This window comes from Kogia breviceps, chromosome 16, assembly GCF_026419965.1.
Source record: "Kogia breviceps isolate mKogBre1 chromosome 16, mKogBre1 haplotype 1, whole genome shotgun sequence".
NCBI classification, from domain to species: Eukaryota; Metazoa; Chordata; class Mammalia; order Artiodactyla; family Physeteridae; genus Kogia; species Kogia breviceps.
The window spans coordinates 14,341,111-14,358,612 of NC_081325.1; the positions used below are offsets into that span (position 1 = coordinate 14,341,111).

The window sequence follows — 17,502 nt, forward strand, 5'->3', positions numbered from 1 at the left end:
TCTAGAATCTACCTTTCTACTGACAGAGTTCTACCAGAATTATCTGTGATGTGTTTTCTCTGTTGCTTAAAACTGTATCTCTCTAGATGACCAGAATCATAAGTTTTATCCCTCTATCAGGCTTTTAAATTTCTTTGCTTATATGCTAAAGTTCATCCTGACAGCAAACATAGGTAAGAAGATCTCTAGAGGTTATTTGATGGGAGAAAAGAAGGGTTGATAACCTTCAATCTGAAGGAAAAATAATTCGTAAAGCTTTGCAGGAGATGAGCTACAATTTATCAATGACACCACAGTGAACGGATATAAGGACCACTGTAGATTCTCTTCTAAAGATATCAAGCTCAATAGATTTCAATTTATATAGTCAAAAAGATGTTGAAATTCAACAGGAAAGACAGTGAAAATAACACAGAAACATTATTCTCCACTGTACTAAATCACAAGGTATCTGGATCTGTAATGTTGTATAAGTTCTTATTGCTGAAACACAGCAAAGTATATAACATGGAAATTCCCATGTTGAGAGGATAAGCTTTAAAGTTAGAAAAATTTTCTATTCAAAAAAGTTGAGGGCTTCCCTGGTGGCGCAGTGGTTGAGAATCCGCCTGCCGATGCAGGGGTCACGGGTTCATGCCCTGGTCCGGGAAGATCCCACATGCCGCGGAGCAACTAAGCCCGTGAGCCATGGCCGCTAGGCCTGCGCGTCCGGAGCCTGTGCTCCGCAACGGGAGAGGCCACAACAGTGAGAGGCCCGCATACCACAAAAAAAAAAAAAAAAAGTTGAAAATTTATGATATATAAAACAAGTCAAGCAAAAGTCTTTTTGCCAGGATAAGCAAAATGAGAGGTATCAAAGTAATCATTTCCCTTAAAGTACAGTATCATAGGTCTGGGAAACATCTGAAAATGGAAGGAAAGGAAGTTTAGTAAAATGAAAAAAATATTTCTTTACAAAACAAGCAGCTCGCAGAGGTGACATGAGTTGAAAACTTAAGTCGGTTCAAGAAGACTTGAGAAAAACCCATGCGCAGAACTTCACTCAGTCCCTGGGAAAATTAACGTGATGAGGGAAACACAAGCCACACAACTTCTCCATAAGTCGTGAAGTCTTGTTATTATAAACCTAGAGCCTTACAATGCAGGGACCATGAAATGTACAGTCACTCACTTTACCAAACAGCAGGACATAGTGAGGCAATATAGAAGGTTCATTGATATAGTCATCAAATGAGACCATGCATTTTTTGCATCTATCACACTTCTGGTAAAAGATTAAAGGATTCCTACCCTGTTGTCTTTAGCCCTCTTCTCTCCACCCACCCCCTCTCCCCACCAACGCAAAGATCAATTTTCTCAGCACCGATAATGATAGGTCCCCAGGACAAGATAACAGGACACAGTGGGACTGAAGAAGTTATCACTCTGAATCTTTCATCTTATTGATGAAAACACAGAAAACCGTGAGAGATTGTGTCCACCCATAATTTAATACTCTCTCAGTGGTAGAACTTGGACATCTATTCAAATCCATTTTTCTTCAACAGCCAAATAACATGGAGAATACCCCTATAATCATGACTCTAGCAAAGCACTTAGAACTCAGTCTTAGATACGAGGCACTCAGAATTCACCAGGCTTGATGAATAATATGTTTTGACAGATCTATTTGATATGGAAACATTCTTTTTCTCATGCTCTGTTATTTAAGCAATATGATCATTCATGGGTATTTTTTAAATTCTAGAACATATCTTTTCATCCTAAAAATTCCCATATAAATGAACTCACTGCAGCAGGATATCTTCAGAAAAGGTTGCCTTTAGCAGCTACTTCTTTTGGCTGGAACTGTAGCTCTCATAATTAAATTTATACCTTATTTAACCATTCAGCTGAAATTTGGATATGGTTTCTTCTAGCCAATTTTCATGGAAAATTATGTTACAAGTTTTGCATGTAGGAGGCAGCCAATGACTGTTTTACTTGTATGAATTATTCAAAGTTTGGAGCTTCTAATTTTCATATTATTTACCATTTCTGATATTATATCACATATCTCATTGTTTATTATCCATTTCTTCCAGTAAAACTTAACCTTCATAAGGAGATCTTTTCTTTTCTTTCTTTTTCTTTCTTTCCTTCCTTCCTTCCTTTCTTTTTCTTTCTCTTTCTTTCTTTCTTTCTTTCTTTCTTTCTTTCTTTCTTTCTTTCTTTCTTTCTTTCTTTCTTTCTCATTCTCTCTTTTTTTCTTTCTTTCTTCTTTTTTTAATTTTTGTTTCACTATTGCCCTGCACTGCCCTTAATCCATAGAAAGTGCCCTACATATTTTCATTGACTGTATAAAGAAAAGACTAGAAATATTATATCTACTTATGCTGCATTATATCTATACCATTTTGCAAAGTGAAATGTTCTGTGTTTCACTTGGGACACCAGGATTTTTAGACATTCAATATAAGTTACACACAATGGGAAATTTGACTTCCAAAAGCTTCCTTATGAATTGTTCCCAAGAAATTTTCTACGAAGAAAACTCAATAAAGAGCATATTGCTACTGTGAGACATTTAATTTAAATGGATAGAGGTAGGATAATTTTATATTTAATATCAATTGCTATGTCATAATTGTTTTATTCAAAAAGACATTTACAGACTATATAAACCGTCCCAAGATCACACTTTACTTCAGATTGAAAATGTATTTTATTTTAACGTTCACTTGAGAAGGGTTTTGTTATTAGAAATATTTGTAAAACATCAAATCTTGTTCCTAAGAACTTTTCTTACTGTCAGTACTTACAGTATTTGCAATCTTTAAAAAGTGTATCTATCTCAGATTCAGACACTGTCTTTTTTTTTCCCTGCCTTTTCCTCGTTTTACAGTCTCTCCAGCCGTTTTGACAGTTAACCCAAACTGATCTTCTGAGACTGTGAATCATTAAATTTGTCACATATTTTCTAATTACTAACTGCTGAGATGGATATAATATCAGAGAGGTTTAAAATGATGAGCTAAATTGAGAAAATGTGATTTCTCAGCAAACCACAGTACGATAGAAGGAAGAATACTTAAAATTTACATTTTAACTATGACTTCGATAACAAGAGGAAAGAAAAACAAGGTTTTTGCCAGCTACTTGGAGGTTTTCTACCTTACCATGATTTGCTGAAGATCTAAAACACAATTTCTTTCTGTGAAAAGAACAGAGAGAGATGGGGGATGTCCTACTGTTTCATTTCCTATTATTTTGCTTTACTGTATAGTTTCAAAGATAAACTTAAGTGAATTGATTTTTGAAAACGGTTAGTTATTTTATGTACAGAATCACTAATTCTGCAGAGTAATTTGTACTTTTAGAAGGTGTATCTGTGAAGAAACTTAAAAAGATTATTTACATATAGCTAATGAGACATGTTGAAAGGCTTCAGAAGACAAACATACTAACCGCCCCCCCGAAACCCAGAGAATCATCCACGAGACCTGAAGTCATGAAAATCTGGAATTCTAAAACCTAAAGTTATGTTTTGCAGGCTGCACTTGGGGGGCAGGTCCACTGCAGTTTGTGAAGTATTTATTTAGCTTTGAGGATTAGGACTTGGAGCTACAATGGTCAGAACCTGTTTCAAACATTCCTATGTCCCCAAATTTCATGAATATTCTTTTCTGAGCAACAAAATTCCATGGCAGCAACACGTTTGGATTATATTTTCTATAGTATCACATTTACCCAGGACCCACGGTAATATCATCCACTCGACGATGGTTGGCGGCGGACCTTGCCTGTTCAGGTCTGACCTGTCGATGTGCTGAGAGGCGAGCAGCAGCAGGAACAGAAAGGTCAGATAGGACGCCGTGTGGCAGATGAACTTGATAAATGGCTTTCGGATGAACAGTCCAAGGGGGCTTTTGGGAGCCATAAGGTAGCACACAGAGAAGACGGGAAAAAGAAGCCCTATTATGAAACACGTCGCCATCTTCACGGCCCAGTGTCTTCTCCTCCAGCCGGGAAACTCATCGTACCAGCGAGATGCCAGCAATTGTTGACAGTTGGGCTGAGCAACAAACTACAGGGAAAGGAAAGGAAAAGTGAGAGTCAGGATTACACGCAGGGGCTCCAGCTCATGAACGGGAACACAGTGTTATTGTTCAAGTCACGAGTTCTGTTCAAACATAAAATAATCTTATGTTTACACCATCATAAAGTGCTTTAAGCCATTCTGTGAACAAAGCTCATTTATTGAACATTTTATACCCACGGCAAAGTGCTGAGTGCTTAGCCAGACACAACAGGGGTCAAAATACTATGGCTGCACCTTAGGAAGCAAAGATAGAGCTGAGGACTAAGAATATCCATAGGATGTATTGATAACTGAACAGAGCTGTGTACAAAGATATACACATATATATGTGCATATATAAGAATTGTGATATGTATATATCACAGGTATATGACATGAAGTAGAAAATGGTACTAGTGGTTATTTCTTGGTTCAGTGGTTATTTTCTGGTTAAGACATTATACTTTTTTCCCATTTTTATACTTGGGTATTTTTAATATTTTCTATAATAAACACATCAGAAAAAGTAAATTTATTTTTAATGGGGTTGAGGCAATAAGAAAATCATAACTGAAAGCATATTGCTTTACTAGGATGTAAATCATCATAGCTGAATTTGGTGGAAATAAAGCAAATACCTTACCTAAGTATAATCAATTACCACATACAAAACATTTCACAAACATGACATCATTTGTATCCTGCCAACCTGTTTGAGATGTAGCATAGATCTCACTCTATTTTAAGGATGAAGATGGGGGGCTTATATGAGGGCTATAAAGTTATTCAAGAAGATTACATATCTAGTAAATGATGAAATGTATGGCTATCTGGTCCAAGATTCTTTTTTTTCTGTACATGATCTTTCTCATTGACACTGACAGCTAAGCATTATATAAATTCAGGAGATTTCTCTTCCAGATGGAATGGTCCAAAAATGCTTCCCAGTGGGTCTGCTCTCTGAAAGGGGAGATTTGTATAAGCAGAGAAGAGAGGGAAAGGCAAGGCATGCAGGTGAGAAAATGTAAAGTGTGTTTAAGGGATGCCCTATGGACACTTTGGACTGTAGTAGAAGCTTTACTCCCTTGTTAAGGGACTCAAGAAAGTTCTGTTGGCGTCAAAAATAGACTCACCCTAGAAGCAAACTGAGCACCTGCCCCTTTCATGGGACTCTCCCTGCCCCAATATTTCCTATTTTTCTTCTTCAGTCTTAAGACTTTATGGATCTCCTTTAGGAGACCCTTACTTGACTCTTACTCTTTTCTGATGGGTACACAGAAAGTGGCTTGATGATCATAAACAAAAAGCTGTTTGAAAGTGAAAGGAGAGATGGGTGATTGATTAAAAGAGCAGTTAAATGGTTGAGATGTGCATTCATATGGGCTGGATGTCAAATGAGTTCTCATGCAACTGTTTCTCTTCATTTTGTCTTAGATATTGTGTTCATCAAAAGATATAGTGGGCAAAGCCACATGTATAAATGGAATTAAACGTATAATAATAGGTTCAGCAAGTACAGCTAAAACAAGATAAAACTGCATTTCTTCAAGACTGGGATGATGGGGCTCTCCTCACTATTTTGTAAATAATTTATGAAAGTAAGCTTCAATCTCCATAGTTAGTAAAGTTAAATTTTATAATCCAGGGCTTCCCTGGTGGCGCAGTGGTTGAGAGTCCACCTGCCGATACAGGGGACACGCGTTCGTGTTCTGGTCCGGGAGGATCCCACATGCCGCGGAGCGGCTGGGCCCGTGAGCCACAACTACTGAGCCTGCGAGTCCGGAGCCTGTGCTCCGCAACAGGAGAGGCCGCAGCAGTGAGAGGCCCGCGTACCGTAAAAAAAAAAAAAAAAAAAAAAAAAAGAAATTTTATAATCCGAAGAAGAGCTTTTCTTAACACATTCCTTGCCTATTATTTTGGTCAGAGTCAAGTGTTTGAAAGTCACAATAGAGCTTTTGCTGATAATATCTGTAGAGTACTGGGAAAGATTGATACAGGTCATTAACAAGTTCTGTTCTCTAGTTTCCCTCAACCCCGCCCAACACACACACATAATCCTTCATGTCAGCATTTTATACACAAAGCATAGTCTACCATCTTTTTGCTATTTTCTCATATAAAATATGTTCTACAGTTTTCTTCATTAGAATTTAGCACAAACACCATAATAGAAGGGAATTAATGAAACCTATGAGAAATGCAAGATATAAAGGACAGTTACTATAATCTCAGTAATTCTCACAGATTGAAGAAACACTATAAGGGACTAAGCGTGAACAACACATCTGACACATGCAGAAAAAAGTGAAAGAAAGATGTGTACTTTGTTCAACACGGTCTGGGTGAATTCTAGGTCTAACATTCTCTGCCCTTCTTAGCTCCGATCTCATTAGAGCATGAAACACCCCAGGGCAACTGAACAAATAACTTTATTGGGGGCACTTAAGATTTGCTTGGAAAAATATTTCCGTTGCCTAATACGCAAATATAGACCGTGTTAAATTACCTAGAAGAAGCAAATCATTTAATCCTCATAGAACACCTGCCATTGGCAAGCACTCGGTTAGCCTTAATTTTTACTAACGCTTTTTCTTAAAAGATCTTTTTCTTTAATTATTGGAAAGTATATATCTGTGCTTAGTAAACGAACAGTGTACACAATTTTTTTGCCAAACAGAGACACAGTGAGGTTTACGTAGAGGTAAAGAATAGAGGCAGGATACTATAAGAAGAGCAGGAGTGGATGTGTTTAATACAAGTTTCCCAAAATGTAGATATTATTTGGCTACAAATTTGTTCTAATCTTAGGATTGAAACAACAGCAAAAGTATTCCTAAGAACCGCTATAGATCTAAATATTCTCACAATGGTTTTACATCCTTCTTCTTCTACACCTGTTTGCTGCATGTCTACACCAGCATTCTCCAAATTGTAGCCCATTCATTAATAAATATTTCCATGAAAAAAAGTTACCAAGGTAAAGATTTTAAAAATTAAAATTTTATATTACAAAACTTTTCACGGTGTTTAACTGTTAAAAGTAGATTAAAACACTTCATTTCTCTCATGTGTCCCTTCCTTCCTTCTTTCCTTCTGTTCTTTGCTTCCTTCCTAGATGCTTTCTTCTTTGTTTTTTCTTTGTCCCCCCCTTCCTCTCTTTCTTTCTTTCTCCCTGCCTCCTCATCTCTTGGTTTCCTTGGATTATTTAGAGACTACTCAGCTGTACGCCAACCCCCTTTGAAGGACCCCCTCAGAGGGGGCCACCCTATCTCTGTGACACTTGCCATTGGTCCATTCCAGCAAAGCCCTCTTCAGGTGGGCCCTCACATTGCCTGCTGGGAGCCTAGAGGTCGCGCCTCCTCTGCCCCATCTTTCTACTGCACAGTGAGTCACGGGACCCACCATCTTCTATACCAACCCAGGACTGCAGGAGGTGGGGTTTCTTTGAAACACACCATGTTACAGCCCCTTCTCTCTCTGCAGTCGTTGGCCGATTCCTAAACAATTCCTGACATCACATTAAAATTCATATTAAAACATTATAAACATTCAAATTCACATTTGTGCCATGAAACTAGAAAGGACACTCCTAAAAAAGAAAGATTTCCTCTCTTTCAATAGCCTTTAAAATTTTTTTAAAAACTTAATCTCATGATTATTTATAAAACTGTTAGTCATGGAATTTTAATTATTGAAGAAACTGTGAAGATTACTGAATCTAATCTCATTTTTACAAATTAAGTGAATTCCAGTACCACTGATTTAAAAACAACTACTCAAAGTACTAAAACCTAAAGAAAACAAATAAAAAATGATGAAGAGAAAGGAGATAAAGCTGAAAAGTGAAAACAAACAAACAAACAAAAAACAAACCCAAACAACCGAGAAACCTCATTGCTATGTGGTGAGGAATTAAAATATTAATTGGATATGGACAAAATAAGATGAAGAGAATTCAAAAATTAATGGATCTCTGATAATTAAAATAACTATGGATTAGATTTCCTATTTGTTTTTTCTTCAGTTTTTTAGTTTTTCAATATATTTTTCTAGTTTAAAAATTTGTATCCAAGGTTCAGACTGTGGTCATATTCTCTAAACAAGCAAAATCTAGATTCTGGAAACAACCAACCTGGCACCTTAGTGCATCTTGACTAAGTCAGGTAGTTACATGGGAGTTTCTATTGGCTGTTGGACGATTATAAAGAGAGTGGAAACTTTTGGGTTGAATGAATTAAAGTGATTTAGGTAAGGGCTTAAAAAGGACTGCAGATTCATATACCTGCCAGTTTCCCCTGGATCTTACTATTTACTCCTCAGAATTTCAAAAATAATGTGTTTCCTTTGGGGTTTTATTTCCTCTGCCCAAGAATGTTTTTTCACAACTCATTTTGTAATGTGGATAACAAGGCTTAAGAATGATTTGTAGGCAGAAGAGCTTCAGGGAATTACTTTGTCCATAACTGAAAACCCTTTTTCCTTCTACTTCTGCCCTTAACTCCCTTCATAGCTGCCAATGGCCTTTAACTGTCTGGGCCTTTCTCTGTTTCCTAGAGATAGCTCTAGTTGTGTTCCTAATTAAAACAATTCTCCAGTCTCTTTGAGCATGGTCATACTGCATAACTAATCACTCACCTACTTCATTATTCAAAGCACCATTTTCACCTGCTGCTCCCTAGTGTGATTAAGCCAACAATACTGTGCATCATCTATGAGTGGGGCATTGGCTAGATAAATGGGGAGAGGACCGAGATCTGTAAGAACCAGATATATCTGTCTTCTAGGATCTCAAAATCTGTTGCGGACTGATAATGTGACTGGGTAACTTAAATACAGAGCATTACGTGATTTGTTAGAAAAGAGGTAGAATGCGTAGGAGGAATTATGCCCAATATGAAATAATCAGGGAAGATTGAAGAAAGGAAGCAGAATTTTCTAGTTAAGCCTGAGATAACAAGTAGAATTTTGACAGGCACAGTTTGGTAGGTAGATGTGTTTTAATTCAGATTTAGAGAATATCATGTTAAAAACTCGAGGATGGAGATAAGCAAGTTCAGATGAGCAATCCCTTGTTCTAGAATGTTACATTCAATGGTGAATATGCTAGCGATGTAGTATAAAGGGATACTGCGGCCCAGGATACAGATAAAAATGTTTATTGAGGCAATTTCTCAAGTCTAAGTCCTTGCTGCTCAATGGAGGCCAAGGCTGGCAATACCGAGAGACAACTTTACAATCACTTATAGTCTTATACACAAATATAGAATATATATTCACTTTCATTGAATTATAGAGTATTGCACTTATGCCAACTTTAATATATTTACATATTTTATAACCTAATTTTAATGAATATAATGTCACAAGATGGAGATTAGTTTAAAAATATTTCTATAAGAAACTTACACTGAGAAGATAGTAATAATTCAGGCATAGGGAATCCAATAAAATAACTAGTTGACTAATTGAGTTTTAATCAGTGTCATTAAAAGGTAAAAAAATTAATGAAAATTTAATCATATCTGAGATGACATTGCCTAAGAAGCCTGAGATTAGTCAAGAAGACTGATTGATAAACTTTAGGTTCTTTCCTCCACTGGATATTGGCCTACAACTCCCCTGGCTCTGTTAAGTCAAAGAATCTCTTATCCAGTCATCAGATCCCATGATTATTTTCCTTGGACAGGCATGTGAAATTTAGATTTGCAGATTGGAATTCAAGGAATAACTCAAAGCATATTACTAGGGCACCACTTCTGATGTCTACATATCCGGAAGGGAAGATGACAACTGAACTCCATTTGACAGTGCTGGTGAGGCGGGGGCAGGATTAAACTTCTTAAATCATTTCTGGGCCCAAATTCAAAATTGGTTTGGCAGCTGAGCCGGGATGATGAGTGGGCAATAACGGAAAGCAGAAAATGCAGAGACAAAGGAAATATGGTGGGAGGTGAAAAACCCAACATTGAATACATTAAACTATTGAACTTGGCAAACAAACAAAATGAGATTTTGGTAGTGGGAAGGCAGAGTCAATAGATATCGTTAGTTCTTTGAAAATCACAAAGGGCAGCAGTTGGTAGAAATTCCACGTCTCTTCACCAATAACCCTCTTCAGGGTGCGCATGAAGAATTGCTTTAAACTATCATGGAAAAGAGATGAAAAACTGCCAGTCATTTCTAAGTGGCTACCTAGATGCTTTCTTAAAAATGAAGAGAGATGCGGAGGCAGACAATTATACAGTTTTTTTTTAACATCTTTATTGGAGTATAATTGCTTTACATTGTTGTGTTAGTTTCTGCTGTATAACAAAGTGAATCAGCTATACATATACATATATCCTCATATGCCCTCCCTCTTGCGTCTCCCTCCCACCCTCCCTATCCCACCCCTCTAGGTGGTCACAAAGCACCGAGCTGATCTCCCTGTGCCATGCGGCTGCTTCCCACTAGCTATGTACTTTACTTTTGGTAGTGTATATATGTCCATGCCACTCTCTCACTTTGTCCCAGCTTACCCTTCCCCCTCGTCGTGTCCTCAAGTCCATTCTCTTTTGAAGGAACCACCATTTGACTGTTGAATCACGTAGGTGAGTAATAGGTGAGAATGGTAGATGGAAAACAGAGGACAGCTTGTTCCTGGTCCTGGCCAGCCCTCAATGGGCTGGTTTTCCAGTCTCTGATGACAGTTTCTGCAAGAAGAGCAGCAGTTCAGAAAGTGTGGTCCCCTCGTAGTCTCCTGGAGGGAAGCCTACTGAGGACTAAACTCTGCTATTATCTGCCATGAGGACAAGTATCCAAGAGACAAAAAAGAGGCACTACAGGAATGAATACTAGTTGCTCTTTTTTTTTACGGTACGCGGGCCTCTCACCGCTGCGGCCTCTCCCGTTGCGGAGCACAGGCTCCGGACGCGCAGGCTCAGCGGCCATGGCTCATGGGCCCAGCCGCCCCGCGGCATGTGGGATCCTCCCGGACGGGGGCACGAACCCGTGTCCCATGCATCGGCAGGCGGACTCCCAACCACTGCGCCACCAGAGAAAACCCTAGTTGCTCTTTTGAGATGGAAGGATACAGTCACTCTTCTTTCCCCTTTTCTATCCCTTTTCACATAATTTCAAGACCAACTATTTCTGAGAAACTTTTTAAAATAGACTAACCATGATATGTGTGGATAAGAATTTGGAGAAAATGGAACTCATACATCGGCCATCCAAATGTAAATGGTTCGACTTCCCTGGTATATAAGTTGGCTTCTGACCGTGTCTGGACCTTTCCTACTGTTGTAGGGTTGCAGGTGCTGATACGTTTGCCTGGAATCAACCATCTGCTATTTTCTCAGAGTAAATTCCTCAGTCTTCCAACTCAGCTTCTATTCATCTGATCACTCTTATAATCAACTGTTCTTTTTCTCGGTACTGATATTGTTCCTTGAACATACACCTACAATTGCACTTCTTCCTCTTATCTCCTGCATTTTAATCATGCGTTGGAGTGAGCTATTTGAGAAGGGTCTGTCATTTTTCATCACTTGATCCTTCGCATCAGTGCCTGGCCCTGAGATGTCAATGGATGTTTACTCAATTGAATTAACTGCTGAACATAGCTCAGGGCTTATGAATCCATTCAATTAGCACTAACCGCTCCTGTAAGTTCCATGGAAAAGCCTGGTTGAAATTATTAGCCTCAACAATAAGAAGGGCACTTTATATTCTTGTGCTTATTTCCAGAAAATACAAAATTAGCTGCCTCTCTTTCTTCTGAATATAATGTTAATTAGTCCAGGCAGCTTCCTAGGAGATCCATGGTGTTGCTTGAGTATAGGATGAGAAGCCTGCCTCAGTCTAGGTTAGAGGTCAGTTCTTAGAAGCTATTGGAAATCAAGTTGTTCTTGGAAAACACATCTTTACAAGGAGTCCAGAGGCAGAGTATTTCAGGAAGTTTCCAAGGAAATATATTTCAGAGAAATGTAGTTCAATTCCACGAGAATCAGTGAAAGAGGGACGAGAACTTGAAGTGGCGAACATGGTCTTCAGGACTCTGTGATCCTCTTAACAGTGTTTTAAAAAAGATAATAATGAGGGCTTCCCTGGTGGCGCAGTGGTTGAGAGTCCGCCTGCCGATGCAGGGGACACGGGTTCGTGCCCCGGTCCGGGAGGATCCCACATGCCGCTGAGCGGCTGGGCGCGTGAGCCATGGCCGCTGAGCCTGTGTGTCCAGAGCCTGTGCTCCTCAACGGGAGAGGCCACAACAGTGAGGCCCACGTACCGGAAAAAAAAAAGATAATAATGAGATTCTTTTCTCTACCTTGCTCTTTTGTGCAATCAGAGGCATGCACGTCTGATGCGTCTCATGAAAAATGTGAGAAAAAAAAAGATAAACCAACCTCAAGGAACGCATTTCCTTGACTACAAAACCATTGGTGATGTCCAAACATTGGGAAGAAGTAGCAATGCTGAACTTTTATGCAAAAAAAAACCACTGATGTTAAAAATGCATACGTACAAACTACAAATTTTTAAAAATCATTTTTAGTCTCTATATGGAGGATATTTACTGTTCACCACTCACAGAGAATTGAAACACTTTAAAAGTAGATTTAAAGTTTTATTCTCCTATGTCATGAACATATATCAGACAACATCTATGGATAGGTTAAAGCAAATTGTGTATTTTGACTTGGAATTCTCCATACCCACTATCATTCTGTTCTGAAAGGTAATTATATCCCCAAACTTCATTTCATCAAGTTGTTAAGCTTCTGTAATACAATCTGTTTGTAAATTAGGGATTGCCTCTAAAAGATTTTCAGTAGTTATCTTTAAATATGACAAGATGTGAACATTTCCTACGCCAGCACCAGTATCCATTCCAATCTTCCTCCACTGCCCCATCCCACCACCCATGCTACCACAATGAGATTCAGGGGGTCCTACGGATGGTCATCCAATAACTCAGTCCTCCTGCTAACCTGGGATGCCCCAAATTGCATACCTCCTTTCCTAGCAGCAGAACCAAGACTGTCCCTCTAGTTCTATGTTTATTTATATATTCATAGCTATACTTAACTACAAAGGGTCTGATTATGAGATGAAAAGGATTCATACAAAACGACAGCGAATTGCATTCACCTTAATCTTTCATTTGCATTTAAGAAATAATAAAAGATAGTGAATGACAGAAATTTAGGTCCCAGAACTGAAGGAACCTTGCCTTTCTGCCCTCGGTTCTTCCCACCAAGTGTCTCTGGTCTGAGTCTTCTGATCTAACTGACCCTGGGGAGGAAGGGCAAGCAGTCAGCATGTCTTCAACCTTCAATGCTGGCGCCCTCTCTGTCCTACAGGAGGGATTAGATTTCTTGGCTCAAACAAAAGAGAAGCTTCCATACTTCTTAGCAAGTAGAGTTACAATCTCAGCAAAAATAAAAGCTATGAGGAGGTTTACAAATGCTCAAGAATTTCTTGCTAAATTCTTCCCTAGAGGTGGAAAGTCCATTTGATGGCAAGCAGAACCTATCTGCTTCATGTCATCTAGACATATTATTACCAACTCTGAGTAACTATTTAACCACCTCCAAACATTTATAATGCAATTTCTGGTGTGCCATGCATATGAGGAAGGCAGTCAAAATGTTTACTTACATTTCTGTCAGGATAATTTTCCTTTACCTAAAACATTGTTAAAAGCTGAAGACGGTTTGAATTCTTTTTCCTTCTACTAAAGTCAGCAAGACCACGATACATATTCTGGACATTTCTGTAGGCATCTCATTCCCTAATCCCCAAAGAATTCAAAATCACAATAGGAATTCAAGAAGGGAATATTTTCATACCTATTCCCAGAATTTAAGAACCGTGAGTAAGTGTCTACAAAACATAATATTTAAATAAGAAGACCTAATTTTCAGTACATCATTTATTTAGTTAGTTGAAAGTTAAAGTCCCCAAAAGTGACAAAGAAACTTCATTTTTCTCTCTCCATATAAATAAATGGCATCCAAGTAATCTTGGCCTTCTCGGTACACTGAAGATAGGTTTCTTATTTAGCAAAGCTCTAGAAAAACTTTTATGACCTAATTTCTTGGGATTGACATAGTCTCGCTCTTTCATCTTCAGCATGATAATCTTCTGTTGTGTCTGTACAATTTGCGAGTCTGCCCAGAGAATGAAATGTCCTCCTCCAACGGGAGCGAAGTCCAAGGCAAAATTTTCTACCCCAGGACACTGTGGAAGCAGAAAACACAGGACAGGGAATCATGGGGAGTCTCTTCTGAGACTGTTTTCCACAGTGTCACTGCAGTCTTGGCCTCAAAAGGTGGCTAGATGTTTAAAGATCGAGAATATTTTTGAGTTGGAGATCTGGAACATTCACTCATTATCTAAGAGGTGATAACAGCTTCTGGTACTAAATGTCAGTGTCGAGACACTGCCCAATACCCAGATTTGAAAGGAATTCAGAACATCACAAGGATCTGCCAATTACATTAGAGAGATGTCAAATACAAAAAGTAAATAAATAAATACCCCCCCCAAAACCAGACAGTCTTATCCTTGTGAAGAGTGTGGAATTATTATTTAACAATAATATTATTGATAATAATCACTGTAGAATTACTATATAAGTGACGAAGGCAAAACTTTGTATGTGAAGCAACTAAAGAGAAAAAAATTACATCCTCTTTCATCATTCACTTTTCCTCCTTTCACAAAGATACTCAAGCTCCGGAAATCCTCTGTCCCAAACGCAACATCCTCCTTCAACCACTGCAATCACCCCCCTGTCGTCTTCTTCTCTGGCCAGGATTCATTCTGAGAAAGCGGTCCAGGATCACCCTTCATAGTGGTGGGCTTTCTATATATATTTTTATATCAGCATCAACTATAATACATAATATTATAGCTAACTCTTTACATCCAATAGAAATCGGTATATTTATCTCTGTATACCTTCATACCAACCTGATACTATTTATCTCTGTATCTATAATGCTTTGCAGACTTTCTGGTACCAAGATGATTCTTGAGACATAGTTTTAGAATGAATGAGTAAATATATGAATGGCAACAGTAGAAAGGCTGACTTTATCCACTGCTTTCAAAATTGTGTCTAGGTTATTTTATGGCTTTCATGCTGCTATGTAGCATGGAAGGAGAGGTTGAGTCTAAACATATGGCTGAAGGGTAAAGAAAAAAGGGCAAACAATACAACCTTCCTCCTAAAGGAAGTCAAAGGTCTATAGCACAGTATGTAGTATGTAACTGGCTTTTCTACTCTGTCCTAAGAATTAGGAAGAAAATTATTTTCTCAGTAAATAAACGTGATGATGATATATGGAAAAAGAACTACTTACTTTAATTCTGTTACAAACTAATTACTGATTTCTGACTCTTGCTGGATTATGAGATTTCTACTCTCCTGGTTTATGTAAACATTGAGGTAAGACACCGATCCCCGGCTCATGCATAAGACTTGTGCTTACGTGTTGATTGTGACTGTATTTTAATAGGCAATGCTTGAAGAATAAAGTTAATCAAAAAATGCACAAAACTTTTTTTTTTGGCTACTGGTTTGAGTTTTAGAAGGAGCTTTTATGTACTACCCCTACCACCAAGAAAAAAGTAGTTTATAGAATTTTCTCCTTCTTATTTTTCAACTATAGTAGAATTAATTTGATAGCTTTGGTGTGAAAATTATTTCTTTTCGCATCAAAGAGAAGGATACGCTTAGAAATACAAATACCAGATGATTATTCCCTAGCAAAATATACTATTCAATGTATACATTCTGCTTATCAATCATGTTATTTGTCCCTTCTCCTGTTAGAAAAATCTTCAGCTGATGAGTAGCCTTCTTTACAGGGCTTGAAATCTGGGATGTCTTTGACACTTGGATCCTACTTCAGTTTGGACAAACTACATTTCAAGTTCTTAACTGCCTCATGTAGCTAGTGGCTACGTACTGACAACAGAGGTCAAGTTTTTTCAAATTATAGACTAACAGATAGTTTTTGAAAAAAAAAAAAAAAAAAAAAAACTCTAAGAGGATCACTGAGTACTGAATGCACAGAGCAGTAATTTTGTTGTTTCAGCAGCTCTTAATAAAAAGTCTATTCTAGAAGATAGTGACTGTACCTATTTCCCTGCCAGACCTTCTCTCCAAAGGGTGACAAGCAGGTAGTCGGCTGTATTTAATGATTTCTGCACATCTTCTCCCCCATCCCCCAGTGCTGTGTGGTGCAGAGGATTTGCACTCCTGTCTCCTCTGTATAGTGTCTGTTCCTCGCAGTGCTAAAAAGAGATTGAATAAGGCGGCTCAGTACGATCTCAGAGTGGAGCATCCAGTCACAGACCTCTGTTCTGAGGATATACTTTGGAGGCAGACAACCCCGCCTAGGCAATGAGATGGCCTGACGGCTCCCACTCATTTCTCATGGGCACCCGATCAATAAGCAATCCAATGGGGTTAGTCGTTCCTATTTGAACATGTAAATAACGCTGGGGTAGTCCGGCCTATCAGTCAGTGCCATCTTTGAAATGTAACATTTTTCATCAGGAAATCAGATTACTTTCCTCCTTGCTAAGATATCTTTACGAGCACGGGTGGGCTGCTCAGTTTTGATTTGGGAGCACTTCCTCACTGGGTCGGCCTGTGAGAGGTCCTGCCAAAGGGACATTTGGAGACCCTAAGGGCCCTGGAGGAGGTAAGTCTAGAGATGGGTGACAGGCCAAAATGGATAAGATGGGGGCAAATTAACAAACATCTCAAATGTCCAGCATCTTAAAACTGTAAATGCCTAGCTTATTATTTATCTGCTTTTATTTCTCAAGGGAGAAAGAAATATGTGAGGTTTGTTTTGTAACATTTATGAGGCACAAGATTGAAAAAGTTGGATAAAAGGAAATACACCAGCAAGATTTGTCTTTCTTAGAAAGTTTAGAGTGGAAGGTACTTCAAAAATCATCAAGCCCCACCTCTTGGCTTTACAACCAGGAAACTGAGGTCCAGGGAGGTCAGATGAATTTTCCAGAGCCACAAAACTAGTTAACAGCAGAGGCAAAGGTAGTTCCCTATCAGGTGTGGTGCTGACTAGAATGCAGGGTGAGGGGCAGGAGCTCAAGATTCAAGTCAACCCCCGAATGAAGTCAAAGTTGCAGATCTACAATCCCAGCTCAGTAGTTATAGACTTTGGATAGTGGCAGTGAGATGGTAGCAATCTATCATCACCTTCTGCCATTTTGCATTGTTTTATGTAGACAATGAAAGATATCAAGTCAATAATACTGGTTTAAGCAAGTTCTAAAAATTGAATGAAATAAAACTAAGCATTCAGTTCCAAAGTACCGGCTTTGCGGTCAAGAGGGCTTTTCGCTTCTTTTTCTTGATCTTCTGAGTCCCTGGGATTGTTGCAGATGCCGTTTCTCATGCTCTAGATAACTAATAACCT

At 38.5% G+C, this 17,502-nt stretch overlaps 1 protein-coding gene across 4 annotated transcripts in view; it reads right to left on the reverse strand.

Annotated features, from left to right (window-relative positions):
- Positions 1–17,502, reverse strand: part of TRPC4 (transient receptor potential cation channel subfamily C member 4) — a 174,715-nt gene that overhangs the window by 49,365 nt on the left and 107,848 nt on the right. For 3 of the 4 annotated variants that reach the window (XM_059042126.2, XM_067016902.1, XM_067016903.1), the window contains one exon: positions 3,730–4,066. In XM_059042126.2, the coding sequence (XP_058898109.1) occupies positions 3,730–4,066 (337 nt within the window). Of the gene's footprint in view, positions 1–3,729; positions 4,067–10,578; positions 10,706–17,502 lie in introns of those variants that run through there. The other variant, XM_067016904.1, reaches the window with a different exon arrangement.